This window comes from Ursus maritimus, unplaced genomic scaffold, assembly GCF_017311325.1.
Source record: "Ursus maritimus isolate PB19 unplaced genomic scaffold, ASM1731132v1 scaffold_5, whole genome shotgun sequence".
NCBI lineage: Eukaryota > Metazoa > Chordata > Mammalia > Carnivora > Ursidae > Ursus > Ursus maritimus.
Window position 1 is genome coordinate 3,711,718 of NW_024426663.1, and position 17,837 is coordinate 3,729,554.

Sequence of the window (17,837 nt, forward strand, 5' to 3'; positions counted from 1 at the left end):
ATTTTATCCAGAAACAAAAATTCAGAAATCATATGATTCTCTCAATAGATGCAGAAAAAGCATTTGACAAAATACAGCATCCTTTCCTGATTAAAACCCTTCAGACTGTAGGAATAGATGGTACGTTTCTCAAGATCATAAAAGCCATCTATGAAAAACCTACAGCAAATATTATTCTCAATGGGGAAAAGCTGGAAGCCTTTCCCTTAAGATCAGGAACACGACAAGGATGCCCACTCTCGCCACTATTATTCAACATAGTACTAGAAGTCCTTGCAACAGCAATCAGACAACAAAAAGGGATCAAAGGTATTCAAATCGGCAAAGAAGAAGTCAAAATGTCTCTCTTCGCAGACGACATGATACTCTATATGGAAAACCCAAAAGAAGCCACTCCCAAACTATTAGAAGTTATAGAGCAATTCAGTAACGTGGCAGGATACAAAATCAATGCTCAGAAATCAGTTGCATTTCTATACACGAATAACGAGACCGAAGAAAGAGAAATTAGGGAATCCATCCCATTTACAATAGCACCAAAAACCATACGTTACCTTGGAATTAACTTAACCAGAGACGTAAAGGACCTATATTCTAGAAACTATAAATCACTCTTAAAAGACATTGAGGAAGACATAAAAAGATGGAAAGATATTCCATGCTCATGGATCAGAAGAATTAACATAGTTAAAATGTCCATGCTACCCAGAGCAATCTACACTTTCAATGCTATCCCGATCAAAATACCAAGGACATTTTTCAAAGAACTGGAACAAACAGTCCTTAAATTTGTATGGAAACAGAAAAGGCCCCGAATCTCCAAGGAACTGTTGAAAAGGAAAAACAAAGCTGGGGGCATCACAATGCCGGATTTCGAGCTGTACTACAAAGCTGTGATCACAAAGACAGCATGGTACTGGCACAAAAACAGACACACAGACCAATGGAACAGAATAGAGAGCCCAGAAATGGACCCTCAGCTCTTTGGGCAACTAATATTTGATAAAGCAGGAAAAAACATCCGGTGGGAAAAAGACAGTCTCTTCAATAAATGGTGCTGGGAAAATTGGACAGCTACATGCAAAAGAATGAAACTTGACCACTATCTCACACCATACACAAAAATAAACTCCAAATGGATGAAAGACCTCAATGTGAGACAGGAATCTATCAAAATTCTAGAGGAGAACATAGGCAACAACCTCTACGACATCGGCCAAAGCAACCTTTTTCATGACACATCCCCAAAGGCAAGAGAAACAAAAGATAAAATGAATTTATGGGACTTCATCAAGATTAAAAGTTTCTGCACAGCCAAGGAAACAGTCAGAAAAACTAAGAGGCAGCCCACGGAATGGGAGAATATATTTGCAAATGACACTACAGATAAAGGACTGGTATCCAAGATCTACAAAGAACTTCTCAAACTCAATACACGAGAAACAAATAAACAAATCAAAAAATGGGCAGAAGATATGAACAGACACTTTTCCAATGAAGACATACAAATGGCTAAGTAAGGAGGGCACGTATTGCATGGTGCACTGGGTGTTATATGCAACTAATGAATCATTGCACTTTGCATCAGAAACCAGGGATGTACTGTATGGTGACTAACATAATATAATAAAAAAAAATTAAAAAAAAAGATAACATCATAAGTTTTAAAGCTACTATAAAATGTTTCTTATTTCTCTCTCTCTCTCAAATAAATAAACAAAATCTTAAAAAAAATAACTTAAATAGAAATAGCAGAAAATCCAGCAATTCTATGTCTGGGCATTTACCCAAAGAAAACAAAAACACTAATATGAAAGATATTTGCATCCCTATGTTCACTGCAGCATTATTTACAACAGTCAAGATATGGAAGCAACCTTAATGTCCATCAAGAATGAATGGATAGGGGCGCCTGGGTAGTGCAGTCGTTAAAGCGTCTGCCTTCAGCTCAGGGCGTGATCCCGGCGTTCCGGGATCAAGTCCCACATCGGGCTCCTCCGCTGGGAGCCTGCTTCTTCCTCTCTCACTCCCCTGCTGTGTTCCCGCCCTCGCTGGCTGTCTCTCTGTCACATAAATAAATAAAATCTTTAAAAAAAAAAAAAAGAATGAATGGATAAAGATGATGGGGTGCAGTGTGGATATAGACTGTTCATATATATAAAATACACATATATTTAAATATGTAAGATAAATCCACATAATGAAATATTACTCAGCCATAAAAAAAAGAATGAAATTTTGCCATTTGGGACAATATGGATGCACCTAGAGGATATTATGCTAAGTAAAATAAGTCAGACAGAGAAAAACAAATACCTTATGATTTCACTTATATGTAGACTCTATAAAACAAAAGAAACAAACAAAACAAAACAGAAACAAACAGATAAACTGGTGGTTGGCAGAGGGGTAGGGGGATGGGCAAAATATGCAAAAGGAATTGAGACGTATAAACTTCTGGTTATAAAACAAGTCACAAAGATATAAAGTACAGCATAGGAAATATTAGTCAATAATATTATAATAACTGTTGGTGACAGTAACCAGATATATCATAGTGATTATTTTGTAATGTATACAAATGTCAAATCACTATGCTATACACATGAAATATAATATTGTATACCAACTACAGTTCAATAAAAATAATAAATTAATAAATAAAAAGATTTTAAACCATATATATTACATAGTTTAGAGAAAAGGCCCTATTTTTATTTTTTTTTAAAGACTTTATTTATTTGAGGGAAAGAGAGAGAGAGTGTACATGAGAGAGTGGGAGAAGGGGCAGAGGGAGAGGGAGAAGCAGGCTCCCCACAAAGCAGGGAGCCCAACCAGGGCTCAGTCTCAGGACCCTGAAATCATGACTTGAGCCAAAGGCAGATGCTTAACTGACTGAGCCACCCAGGTTCCCTGAAAAAACTCTATTTTTAAACATGACTTCTCATGGCATTTATAATCTCTATATTACCACTATTTCACCTTTATTTTACCATGGATAAAAAAATGGCGTCTTCCAAAATGATCAAGATAAAGGAGAAGAGTTAGTATTTTCAACAAATGGTGCTGGCACAAGTGGACATCCAAATGCAAAAGTGAATTAAAAAAAGACCTTATACCATTCCTAAAAAATTAACTCAAAAGAGATCACAGACCTAAATGCAAAACATAAACCATAAAACTCATAGAGAATATATAGGAGAAAACATAGATGACCTTGGGTATGGTGACAGCTTTTTAGATATAACACTAAAGGTACAATCTGTGAAAGAAATATTTGATAAACTGGACTGTACCAAAATTAAGAACTTTTGCTCTCTGAAAGGTAACGTCAAGAAAACAATAAGATAAGCCATACACTGGGAGAAAACATTTGAAAAACACACATCTGATAAAAGGACTGTTACAAGAAATTTTGATACAAAGATCTCTTAAATGTCAACAATAAGAAAAACAGCCTGATTTAAAAATAGTCAAAGATTAAAGGAGATATACTGATGGAAAATAAGTACATGTAAAGATGCCCCATATCATATGTCTTCAGTGAAATGCAAATTAAAACAACAATGAGATACCACTATGCACTTAATGAAACCGCCAAACTCCAGAAACTGACAACATCAAATGTTGCCAAGGATGTGGAGCAACAGGAGCTCTCATTCATTGCTGGGGGTAATACAAAATGATGCAGCCACTTTAAAAGCCAGTTTGACAATTACGTACAAAAAAACTAAAAATACTCTTACCATAAGATCAAGCAATCACATTCCTTAGTATTTGGTCAAAAGAATTAAAAGTTTATGTCCACAAAAGCCTGCACACAGATGTTTATATAACAGTTTTATTCTTAATTGCCAAAGCTTGGAAGCAACCAACATGTCCTTTAGGAGGTGAGTGGATAAATAAACTGTGGTTCATCCAGACAATGGAATATTATTCAGTACTCAAATGAGCTACCAAGCCACAAAAAGACATGGAGAAAACTTAACTGCATATTATTAAGTGAAAAAAACCAATGTGAATATACTACATCATGTCTGATTCTAAATACATGACATTCTGGAAAAGGCAAAGTTATGGAGATCAGCAGTTGACAACAGTTGAGGATGGGGGCTGGAGGATAAATAACTGGAGAACAGAGGACTTTGAGCAAAAATTACTCTGCATGATACCATAATGATGGACGCACATCATTATACATTGCTCAAATTCACAGAATGTACAAGAGTGAAACATAATTTATTTTTTTAAATGTAGGGTTTTAAAGATTTATTTATTTGAGAGAGAGAACATGCATGCACATGAGCGGAGATGGGGGCAGAAGGAGAAGGAGAGAGAGAACCTCAGGCAGACTCCCCTTTGAGCAAGGAGCCTGACATGGGGCTCAATCCCAGGACCCTGAGATCATGACCTGAGCCAAAATCGAGTCAGCCACTTAACCAACTAAGCCACCCAGGCACCCCTAGAATGAAATGTAACTTAAACTGAGGATTCTGGGTGATAATGATGTGCCATTGTAAGTTCATCAACTGCAACAAATGTTAACACTCTGGTGGGGATATTGATAATGGGGGAGGATATGCATGTGTCAGGGCAGGAGTATATGGAAAATCTATGAATCTTCCCCTCAATTTTGCTGTGAAACTTAAACTACTTTAAAAAATAAAGTCTTAATATTAAAAAATGAGGTATCAGTACACATCTATTAGAATGGCTCAAATAAAATACGGTGACCACACCAAATCCTGGCAAGGATGAGGAGAAACTGAACACCCACGCACTGCTGGTAGGAAACCAGCAATCACACTTATGACTAACCCAGAGAAATTCAAACTTATGTTCACACAAAAACCCTTACATGAATGTTGGAAGCATCTTTATTTGTAATAGCCAAAAATCGGAAACAAACCTGATGTTCTTCAAAGGGTGAATGAGACAAAATATCCATACTGCCATGGGTTAAATTGTGTCCTCTAAAAAGATGTGTTCAAATCCTAACACTAAGAACTTCAGCATGTGACCTTAATTTGGAGATGAGGTCGTTGCAGCTGTAATTAATTAAGATGAGGTCAGACCGGAGTGGATGGACCTTTAGTTTCTATGACTTGTGTCCTTGTAAGAAGAAGAAACTCTGGATACTGAGAAGAGTATCCAGAACACTGTACGAAGGTGGAGGCAGAGAGTGAAATGACGCTTCTATAAACCAAGGAAGGCCTAGGTTTGCCAGCCATCAGAGAAGTTAGGAGGGAGGCATGGAACAGATTCTCCCTCGGAGCCATCAGAAGAAACCAGCCTCCCAACACTTCATTTCAGACTTTTGGCCTCCAGAACTACGAGAGAATAAATTTGTTTTTTAAGCCACCAGGTTTGCAGTACTTCGTTATGGCTGCCCTAGGAAACTAACACACACACCACGGAATCCTACTTAACAATAAAAAGGAATGAAAGTAGCTGGATGGATTATGATGAATGTAAAAAGCCAATCTCAAGAGACTGCATACAGTGTGATTCCATTTACAGAACATTCTTGAAAAGATAAAACTGTAGAAATGAAGAACATATTAACAGCTGTCAGGAGTTAGGAAAAGGGTGTGAGATAGAAGGCAGTGTAGCTATAAAAATACAACATGAGGGACCCTTAAAATGATGGAAATGTTCTGTACCATTATTGTGTCAATGTCAATATCTGGATTATAATATTATATCATAGTTCTGCAAGATGCTACCACTGGGGAGAACTGAGCATGGGGTACATGGGACCTCTCTGTATTGATTCTTACAACTATATGTCAATCTACAATTGTCTGAAAATAAAAAAATTAATTGAGAATACATATCACTGCTGCTGCATCACACTTCCTCTGGTGAGGTGAGGTTTTTATAATCTCATATGCCTGGGGTTTCTAAATACTGTCTTAGGGATAGGCATTTTTTATTCTCCTTCAAGAGTTCTAAATATCTATTGTACTGTATCATATTGGCAATCACTCAGTCATTCTGAGACATTATGCTAACACCAGGAATTAGGTTAAAATATACATTTCCTGGTTTTTAGTTTAGTGGTTTTGAAGAACTATGAGATTTGCTGAGGAGATTTGTGTCCTGTTGTATGGCTCTAGTCTTAACTTTTTTTAATCAACATGTCTAATTATGAAATTAATGAGCAACATTAGCTTCCAACAATTAATCTCATTGAGTTTTATGTATAATGATATAATTTCATATCATTATCATCCTGCTCTTCTTCAGTAGTTACTTTTTTAAAAATATTGCTATAATCACTATACCATATACTATACACTTATTTTTATGCTTATAACCATTGAGCAAACAAGCTATACATACTACAGTAAGAAGAAAATTTTAGAAAATAAATGATCGTATAACACAAGATATATAGGAAGCCATAAATAAATTTAAAATATGGATAGGACTAGGACCTTTGCATGTGCAACTTACTTCCTATCACTGACTACTCTTTGCATGCATTCTTCACATGGAGGGCACCTTCTGTCCTTCACATCTAGCAAAAATGTCACTTTCTAGGAGACCCCTGACCACCTATCTTAAGTAGATGCTCCTCTATTATTCTTCTATCTTGACTCCTTATTTCATAGCAATTATCATAATTATTAATTTCTTATTTGTATTAGTCTACTCCATGAAAGTTTAAACTTCACGAGACATGGGATAATACATATCTTACCTCTCATTGTATTCACAGTGCCTAACAGTTATGCCATAAATATTACTGAATGAATTCCCTACTTACGAAGGACATTTTTTGTAACACACATAATTTTTAAATCCTGAGACAAAAATAAAAGGTCCCTGAATTTACAGATTAGAACAATACCCTAGATGGCTCAAGTCTTACCTCAACTATAAGCTAGCTGTGACATTTTGCAAGTCTCTTAAAATTTCGCAGCCTCAGATATTACATAATTTGAAAGACAAGGAGGCTGAATCAAATGAGCTCTTAAGATTCTGCATGGCTCTAAGAGTTTTCATTTTATAACATATAAAGTATTTTTAAGTATTAGGTGATAATGGCACAAAACAACACAAAATTGAATAATCATTCACTTTTTGAAAGTCAAGCCAAGCATTAAAACCAATAGTAATATTACTTGCTCTTCATGCCATTAAGTCATAAATAACATATGCTTGGCGTACTTTCCCATAAACTATTTTCTAATATAGCAGTCAAGGATCATAAATCAGGAGAAGAGTGATATTATTTCCATGTGAATAAATATGCTTTAGAAGTAATGAGTAAAGTTATGTATACCAGAGTGACACTTTGTGTTGTATTAAAATTATACCATTTCAAGTGGTTGGTTTTATTCCTTTTACTCTATTTTTTAAAATATAATATTACAACAGCTACATTTCAACTGAGACCTCCATCATTTATGTATGCTAAAACTCGACTCGTTAGTGTGAATTTAATGTCACATAAAAACCATTCTTTAAGTTTATTTTTCAGAATCAAAGCTATCAAATGATTTCCTATATAATTTATTTTTTCCCTGTTACCATAAAATGTTTTAGAGACATTTATGTTAAACTCAAATTTAAAGGTTTTAACTTTAGCTCCTTATTATGTTGTATTTCAACAGAACCAATAATGCTCTCTGTTAGGTAAAAATTCAGTATAATTGCAATAATTTAAGAGTGTAAATATCTAACTTATAGGACACTTTTAGCACTTGTGAAGAACTGCAGTTCTGTTTTACTGTTTTATTACTTCCAATTAACAGTATACGAAGCTAAAAAGTATTGCCCAGTAAAAAAATTGTAAATCTATCTCTAAAACTAGATTAAAATTGCTTTCAATTATATAAGTGTATTTAAATATGTATGTAGATTTATACACATACATACACAAAAAAGGAAATGTTTACGAATTATTAAGAAACTGAAATACAAACATTTCCACTAAAATCCCTTAAAGGTTATTTATTTAGGAAAATATTTTAACATATAAGTCAAAGACAAACTTCACCCCTACTAATATCTAAATTAATGAGATTTCACAATGACTGCTTAGTTATATGACTGTACTTAACATTTTCAAGATTATGCCATGAAGCTAACAATAAAAACACCATGATAACAAAGGGTTAACAGAATTTGGGTTAAACAGGCCTCATCCCCTGAACTGCTTAACATACTTACCTCTTTTAACTTACTCTCATAAGAACACTTTTTAAATAAGATCAAGCTGATGCTGTGATCAAAAAGGCATATGCTGTGGATTCAGGAACTCATGCATTTGTAATTGTAATTTTTAAAAATTCTCTAAGTCATACAGGTAACATACAGGCAAATACACAAAAGACATAGTGAAGATAACATTCAATGTGGTAATATATGTAAAACATCCAGCACAGCATGTGGAACAGAGTTAAGAACTCAATAAGTGTTATTTCCCACATATCTACCACCCTTAAGCCCCTTCTCCTATACCCCCATTCTCATTTCCTGATAAATATAAATAGGTGTAGGAGAGTGGGTCACATTCATTATGTAGATGAAGAGAGAGTTAAAGATTTGAGTCAAGAAAATATAGCAAAAAAATCAAAGAATCTCAATTTCTAGATTAAGGTAACACTTAAAGATTGTCTCTTCCAACAATATATAGTCAGACATGCTAGTGAGAGGGTCAGCTATCTAATGGTCTTTCTTTATACCCACTAAATTTTAAAACAGGAGTCATTTATAATGTATGCATTTACAAAACTGTAAAAAGTAAAACTACTTGGTCATCTGTAAAGATGTGAAGAAATTATTCCCAAACATAGAAAAGCAAAATATAATTCTTTTTTTGAATTTCATATGTGCAATGGTTGATAAATTTTATTTTTATAATCCAAATAGAATCTTCTGTTGATGCAATACTGAAATTTTCCAGATTTATTAAGGGAATGCCCAGAGCAACTCAAATTTTCCTGTTCTCATCTCTAAAAAGCTTATAGATTCCGATATAATATTTAATGCCAAGTTATAATAAGAGTCATAGTATAAGTGGGAGAGGTAGGATCCTAATATTCTGAGCTACGTAATAGAATAGATGGTGTTGCCATTCACTGAAATAAGGAATACTAAGAGTGAACTAGTTGAATTGGGTTGGTCGTATTGAGATTTTTAATTCATTCTTAGACATGGGAAATTTAGGGTACTTCTAAGACTCTGTCAAGTAGGCAATTGACCACATGGCCATTGAGTTCAGAGGAAAAATCTGAGGAAGAGTAATAAATGTGGGTCATCTTCAGGAAACTACCTAGGGAAAGAATACAAAGAGGGGAACAACAAAGCCTAGGGCCATTCTTCAAATAACTCCAAAATAGATTGGCTTAGTGGAGGAGAATGAGTTTATAAAGGAGTAGCCAGAAAGAGGGGCAAAAGATCTGGTCCTAAAGACCAAAGGAAAAGAAGAAACACGTAGTCAACAAAATCAGATAGTAAGAGGAGGTCAAGTAAGACACTTGTTAAATTTAGCAATGTACAGATCACTGGAGATCTTACAGACACCTATTTCAATGGTGATGGGGAAGAAGCTAGATACACGTGGGTTAGGAACTAAGCGGGAGTTGAAGAAATGAGAGAGCATCATTACTCTTAGAACAAGTATGACTAAGAAAACAGGAGGCAAACGCAGTTGGGGAGAAATATGAATACAGAAGGGTTATTTGGGGCGGAAATTGTTTTTGAGAGTCAAGATTTAAGCATATTTAAAAAGTGAGCACTGGACCCAATTGAGAAGAAAAGATGAACATAATATGATAAATAATGTAAAATTTCTGAGAAAGTATGAGATGACAAGATACAAAAAACAGGCCCAAGAAGTAGACCTAGAACAAGGAGCAGTTCCTCTATGGATGCAAGCACAGAGAATGGGTACAAATGCAGTAGATGTGGATATCTAGTCAAGAAAATAACAGAGTTGCCACCTGATGATTCTATTTTTTTCTGTAATGCAGGAGAGGTCTATCTGCTATCTATGAGGGGGGAGATAAGAGGATCAGAGATTCAAGAGAAGTAGAGAATACCTGAGAAGTTATGTAGAAAGAGCAAGAATAGACCAGAGAAATGCAACACATCACAATTTCCTTGAGAATCTTGATAAATCAAGCCAGTTATGAGAGAATGATAGTGAGAAATTTATATGCTCCAGTCAGGAGCAGAGAAACCATACTAGTTACAATACCTGTTGGAGATGCAAACAATAACTGAAGACAGAATATAAATTTTAAGTTATAGATCAAAATGTAAACATTAAAACAGAAGAAAACATAATTAGTGAAATCAGTGAAAACAACAGTATCCCCCACCCAAGTAAGAGGAAGCGGTAGGAAATCCACAGATCCAGAAATCAGCAAGAAAAATGATAGTAAGACAAAACAGCACAGCAAATCTTAGAGGAATTTTGTAAGTGAAGCAGATTGCTATTTTCCATAAGTGTGTTTGCTTCCTTCTAACACAGAGAAGCCAATTTCTAGATAACACTGATCTGCCACTTTCTGAACAAGGAATGCACAGTGAATGTGGTGGACACCGATAAGGGGAATAAAGACAACTTCTTTCTAACAGGATTTTTCAGAAAATAGTTTAAACTGTTAAAACACTGAGACATGATCAGCACACTATATTGACAAAACCCAGATCAATTTTTCAGAGTCCTAGAAAGTAACTCAATGACACCAAGTTTTCCACTTAAAACAAAATTTAAGCTTCTAGAAATTTTACAACCATGATAACATGTAACTGAAATATTCTGTAAAATTACATCAATTAAACTTTCTTTCTTCAAATTATTTTTGTTTTACTCACTCAGACTTCTTTTCATAGGTCTTAGAAGATTCCTCAATTCTCTTCTCTAGCTCCAAGACAGCTTCTTCCTTGTTTAAAAGCATCTGCTGTGTCTGCATAAGTTCTTCTGCTAAAGTTTTCAACCTAGAATGAACAGTTTCCTCGTTATCAATCAATAAGTTAGTTATACTCACTTTACGCACATACCCTGAGCATTCATACATCTAAGATGGTGATGTCCAAAATGGTAGCCACATGTAATCTAATTTAAAATAAAGTTTCAGTTCCTTAACCAAGGAACCATTAACCACATTTCAACTGCTAAACAGAGACATGTAGCTAGTGGCAACCTTACTGGACAGTACAGAAAAGAACATTTCAATAATCGCAGGTAGTACTTCAGGAAAGTCTGAGAGTCTTAGTCATTAAATAGAAAAAGAGAAACAGAAAATTAAAAAAGAAGAAAGGATTAAAGCAAATAAATATCTGTACTGTCTCAGGAAGAGTGCATAGTGAAAAGACCATGGTTTTTGTTTTCTGACAAACACGGATTTACATTTTGGCTTTGCCACCTTTTATGAGATACTGGATAAGTTGCATAAGCTCATTAAATCTATTTTCTCACTTGTAATCTGAGTGCAGTAATACCTGCTTCGAAGCATTGTTTTGAAGATCATATAAACTAATGCATATATAATGACTGGTACTTAGTAGGTACTGAGTAAATGGTATCTAGTATTGTTTGCATGTGTCATCTCATTTAATTCTCATAACAACCAATGAGATAGATACTATTATCCATATTTTAAAGAAAAGAAAGTGAGGCTCAGCTGAATGGCAAATTTAAGAGGATAATAAGCTATTTCTTTTTATATAGTATAATAATGCTTTACAGGTATTTTCTATATAAATATTAACAATTAAATACACAAAGCTAATATGTACAGATAGACCAGATCATTTTTGGTTGCATAAAATGCACTTGGTCCTGAATAGAAATATTCCTACCACAAAAACACACACAGCTATCATATCACATTAAAATTTTTATCTTCAGCCTTTTAAAGCAACATATGAAATCCAAAATATACAAAAGAAAATATTAAATAATCCAACTCTATGAAAGTTTAAATTTTTTGGAAGTTAAAGAGATGATAAAGAAAGTCAGAAGTAAGAGTCAAACTGCAAAGAAATATTTGCAGTGCAAATTACAAGCAAAAGCCTTCTTAGAATGGGGCACCTGTGTGGCACAGTCAGTTAAGCATCTGACACTTGGTTTTAGCTCAAGTAGTGATTTCAGGGTCGGTGAGGTCAAGCCCCACATGGGGCTCCCCGCTCAACACAGAGTCTGCTTAAGTTTCTCTCTCTCTGCCCCTCCCCACCCCGTTCTCTCTCTCTCTCAAGTAAATAAATCTTTAAAAAAAAAAAAAAAAGCCCTCTTAGAGAAAAAGATGACCTAATATGAAAATGGACAAAGAACAGAACTGGAAGTTCATCAAGGACAAATGCAAATGATCAATAGGCATATAAAAATATTTACAGCCTGACCCACAATTAAATATCTGCAGATTAAATAAATAGTAAACTTATTTTTCATCTACTAAAATTGACAAGTATGAAAAAGAGGGATAATGTCCAGTATTCTCAATATTGTAAAAAATAATAACGGAAACATACACTGTTGCTGTGACAAAATTTGCACTTTTTTAGAGATCAACTTGGAATTGCTTTTCAAATTTCAAATTAGAATATTATCTATCTAAAAATCTTACCAAAATACTTTACAATGTGCACAAAATTTGCCCATATGAAGGTTTGTTGCAACAGTGTTTATAAAACAAAAAAACTAGAAAACATTTAAATATCCATCAACAGGGGAATGGCTGAATAAATTTTAATCCATTTAAGACACAAAGTAGCACATAGTCACTAAAAAGAATGAGGTATACGAATGTAAGTTTCTTCAAAGAAATATTTTTAAATTAAAAGGCATGATGAAGAATACATATATCATGGTTCCATTTATATTAAAATACATATATGTGTATGTGCTATGGACTGTTTCTCCTCAAAATTCCTATGTGGAAGCCCTAACCCCCTAGTGTGTGGTGTTTGGAGTTGGAACCTTGGGGAGGTAATTAGGGTTAGATGAGTTCTTCAGGGTGGAGCCCTAATGATGGGATTAGTGTTTTATAAGAAGAGACAGCAGAGAGTTTGTTCAAAATACTATAATCCAGATTATTTCATTTTTATTTAGAGTTAAATAACATAATAAATCTTAATAGGTTTCTGAAGATAATACTATATTACAGCAAAACATAATCTATGTTGCCTATCTAATAATGATCCGGAATCGTAAGGAAAAGGTGAAATTAACTTTCTTTAGATATACATATATTTTAAGAAATTTACATCAAATCTAGGGGTCCCGGGGTGGATCTGTTGGTTAAGTGTCTGACTTCAGCTCAGGTCATGATCTCAGGAGACTGAGATCAAGTCCTGTGTCAGGCTCCTCACTTAGCGGGGAGTCTGCTTTTCTCTCCCTCTTCCCCTGCCCCTCCCCAACTCTCTCTCTCTCTCTCTCAAATAAAATCTAAAAAGAAAAGAAAAGAAATTTACATCAAATCTAGTAAAATAATATTTTTTCATTTGATGGTGATATGAACTTTGGCTATCTGGAAAATTCACTTTTGTAGAATAGTTCATATCCCAACTACTAGATTAAAAAAAAATTATTGTATTAAAATTAGAGAACACAGGAAACAAACTGAGTTGCTGAAGGGAAAGGGGCTGGGAGGACGGGGTGGCTGGGTGATGGACACTGGGGAGGGTATGTGCTGTGGTGAGCACTGTGTATTGTTTTAGACTGATGAACCACAGACCTGTACCCCTGAAACAAATAAGACATTATATGTTGATAAATAAATTAAATTAAATTAAATTAAAGAACATTCTCAAGAAAGCTATATTTCAACTTCTAGTTTCAAGTTATTTATTAAACAGTTATAAATAAGTAGGTAAATAGCACTCACACGTAATGCTTTGCTGTTATATGATCTCATGAAAGTCCAGATCACAGGACACTACCTCAGAAGGTGTGCCAACCACCTTCTGTTACCCCAGTCTGTAGGTAACAGAGTAAAGACCAGTTTCTCCATATTGCCTTGGCCATGTTACATAAAAGCTGAATTTGATAGAAAGCTCTTTCCCTCTCTTTACTACTTTTCACTCCTCTGTTCTTTTACTTCTCTCTCATATACCTTTCTCTCATTCTCTTCTCTCCTGCTTAATCCTCCATTCATCTCTTTTCAATTTTTCATTCATTCACTTAAACAAGTGTTTACTAAGCACATACCTTGTGTCAGGCACTCTGCTCGACACTAGGAATATAAAAATAAGTCTGGCCTCAGGAAATTTATATTCTAGTAGAAGAAACATCAACTTTTTTTCCTCCAACCCTCTCTTTTCTTCTTTAGTCTCTTTGACTATTACTATTTCCTTTCCGTAGTTTCTTTAGTTCTCACTGTACTGTATCGTCCACTCCATCTTGAAATTAATACATAGTCCTACTAAACTGTAAGATGCAGCACCATGGCTTGCTCTCCACAGTAGATCCCCTACACTTATTAGCACAGTGTCTTACACATAGTATGTGCTCAACGCAGTCCTCCACGTCCTGTTTTTAACGTGGAGAAACACGCACACATTAAGCTTTTTTTGACAATTCCCTAGCAACTCTCAGGACTCTCCTGATCTTACCATTCTGAATTATCTACAAAGTGAAACCAAAGAGCTACCTCAGTGTGGGAACAACCTAATTTATGACTTTCACCCACCAACTAATTCTGGAGCTGAACAGATATATAAACCACTACTGCAATGGTTCAGTGAAGGAAGCTTCAGTTCCATACATAATAGTCACTAGTACAGGGCTAACTCCTTTCACGTAAAAGTTGTATCATCAAGCTAAACACACTACCTCACCATCTCCGAACAACAGAAGTATTTGTGTTTACAACTCCACATCTCTGCTGCATTTTGGAAAGCTCCTTACTCTGTTATAACAGACAACAGCTCTAGAACCAGACACCCTCAGGTTTAATATTTACTTAGGTTTTCTAAACTTACATTTCCTCTGCTATTAAAATGGAAGTCAATTTAACACCTACCTTAAAGAGTTCCTATGACTATGATGCATATTTTTAAGTTCCTATTACGGATTTTGAAGCATAGCATGTTCTCTATAAATGTAACTTTACACTATCAACCAATTTTATTAGTTTCATAAAAAAAAATTTTCTAAGAAGTAACTTTAAATTTTGCCTTCTACCTTCTAAGAATATTTTATTCATGTTGGGTGCAAAGAATAATGTTGCTCCCAAGGTAGAGGCAGAATTGAATATATTTTAAATAAAACTCAAGAACAGATTATTTTTATTATTTATACATTATTCCCAATTAAGGGCAAGAAAAATAAAGGAATACTGCAAGCATACTACATGAAAAATAGAGAAGCCACTCATAATTAAAAGTTTTTCCCTTCAAAACAATGTTATTTCCAACAAGTTTAACTTTTCAGAAATGTGAAAACTTTTGGTTCCATGAGAAATTGAGCTTATATTTCTTTGTTATCCTTGGTACAAGTAAAAGAGTAAGTATGTCTACGGCACACGCACACACATGCACATACACGTTCATGTGATTTGACTTAACAGTAGTAATATCACCACAAATCTAAAAAGAAGCAAAACTTGAGAAATTCTATTTTTGATTCCTTCATATTTTATCATTTGGACAAATTCAAGGAAAGACACTTGTGGTAAACATCAGAGTTACCTTAGCTAGTTATAATGCTGCCCTCTCTTGTTATTTTCACTCTGGAAAGGAAGAATGAGGTGAAAGCCAGAGTCCCCATTCACTGCTACAATGAGCAAGTTTAAACTACCTTAGACTCCATTTTTCGCTGGCACTTCTAGCAAAGTATATTAAAATCTAAATCTGCTAATATTTTCTACTTCCTTTAGTAATCATTTAGCCTCCTGAAAAAAAATCACCTAAGCTTTCAATGAGAAATTAAATTCGAGGTTTTTTATATGCTAAATTGAGTACACAGAAGTTCAACTGTGAGAAGAAAGGGGTGATCCTTATGATTTCTTTTCAAATTCCTGATTTGTGCATAACAACTTTAACTCAGAAAGAGAGAAACCTACCACAGCTTACTAGATTCCCTAAAGGCCTAGGAGAGCTAACAATACTTTTGTTCCCTGGCAGGTCTGTTCTGCTAGCTAGAATTCACCACCTATTACACTTAGCAATGAAGGCCAGAGGGCCCAAGGAAGAAAGAAAGGACATTAAAAGTAAGGAAAAGAGGAGATGAGAGGGAACAGAAAAATAATATTCGTTGTCCCTACTTTTTCTAGCTCTTGATCATGTCAAGAAATTGGTAAGTCTTCTTGAGGCTTTAATTTTTTGACTGCCTTAGCACAAACAAAGCATAACTGACCTTTATGCAAAGTCTTCTTAAATTAAAAAAAGCAAAATAACAAAAACCCCAAAAAACTAAGTAAATCTTTGAAGTCAAAACTTCTTAATATTTCTAAATCTCTAAAGATTCCTGGTTGTAAATTCAAAGTGGAAAAGACGAAGGATTTAGAAGAATGGAATTATATGGGGAAAGTATTTTCTTTACCACCATCCCCCTTAAAAAAAAAAACACCAAAAAACCTGGGGTGGGATAGAGCCAGTGAAGCGGAAAACATTCTTGTTTATGTATAGAGGACACAATACATGTTAGGATAGTTTGCAAATTTCAAAGCATTATTCACCATTGTTTGTACACAAATATAAAAGTAACAGTTCAAACGGCTTATTCTTTACGTTTTTAAATTAAACATGTTACACTTAAATAATCTGATGCAAAAGTTAAATGTCATGAGACTGCCTTAAAAAAAATCATAAAAGTGACATAAATACTTAACATTTACTGAATGCCAACCAGTTTCAAACACGTTACAAATAAGCGCTTAAATCCATAACATTCTTATAACAATATTATCTCCATTTACATACGAGAAACTGAGGCACGGAGATTAACTGAGGCCCCCTGTCCAAGGTCACAGAGCTGGTAAGTGGAAAAACATGTTAGAACCCAGGCAGCTTAGATCCTGAGTCCATGAACTTAACAACTAATATCCTGTTTTAGTATTTTCACCTCATAAAATTTATCTAAGACAAACGCTTCAACAAGTACACAAAGATATAAACACAAAGATATTTATTGAAACACTGCTTGTAATTGGAATACCCAAAAGTGAACTCACTGTGATGCTAATGACACTTAACCTTCAGGCACCACACTTGCAAGATCTCTTCCCGCACTCTGTAATTACTTTCATATTGGTAAGTCACTATAGTTTTTCTTAAAGATGCCACACACACACGTACACACACGTACACCAATTTTATAAGCTTCAGCCTCTACAAAACCTGTATCCACCCCTACCAATAGGAAAAAAACAGATATAAATGCTCATCTATAAATAACTGCACTAAAAAAAAATTATTACATGTAAGCGTTAAAACTATTTCATATATATTAAGAAAAGAGGATAATGCAAAAAAGTATGCATAGAATAAGCCCATTTAAGCCAAGAAAACAATTCATATACATGGATATGCTTGTATATACATTCTGGAAAGACACATGAACTTTTTTCACCAGTTAACACTGGAAGGTACAAATGGGGTCCATAAAAAGAAGAGCTTTGATTTTCACTGTACACCCTTTTGTAAGAGTTTATGAATTTTATCATCTGCAAGCATTAGCTATATAATTTTTAAAGACTTAATGTTATTTAAGGATACAAAAGCCAAAAACTATTGTAGACAGTAACAAGTTTTCAGTACTTATACAATAACTTTTCTATCCTCAAACCACTGGCCATCATTATCTAACTCTTATAGCACTCTTATAGAGACCTAACTTCCTAAAAAATTATACATTATAAACTTACAATACTGTC

The 17,837-nt window shown here is 34.5% G+C and overlaps 1 protein-coding gene across 7 annotated transcripts in view; it reads right to left on the reverse strand.

The window, feature by feature from the left end:
* FER (FER tyrosine kinase) overlaps window positions 1–17,837 on the reverse strand; it is a 424,607-nt gene that overhangs the window by 295,335 nt on the left and 111,435 nt on the right. For all 7 annotated transcript variants that reach the window (XM_040621988.1, XM_040621989.1, XM_040621985.1 and 4 more), the window contains one exon: window positions 10,837–10,959. In XM_040621988.1, the coding sequence (XP_040477922.1) occupies window positions 10,837–10,959 (123 nt within the window). The remainder of the gene's footprint in view (window positions 1–10,836; window positions 10,960–17,837) is intronic.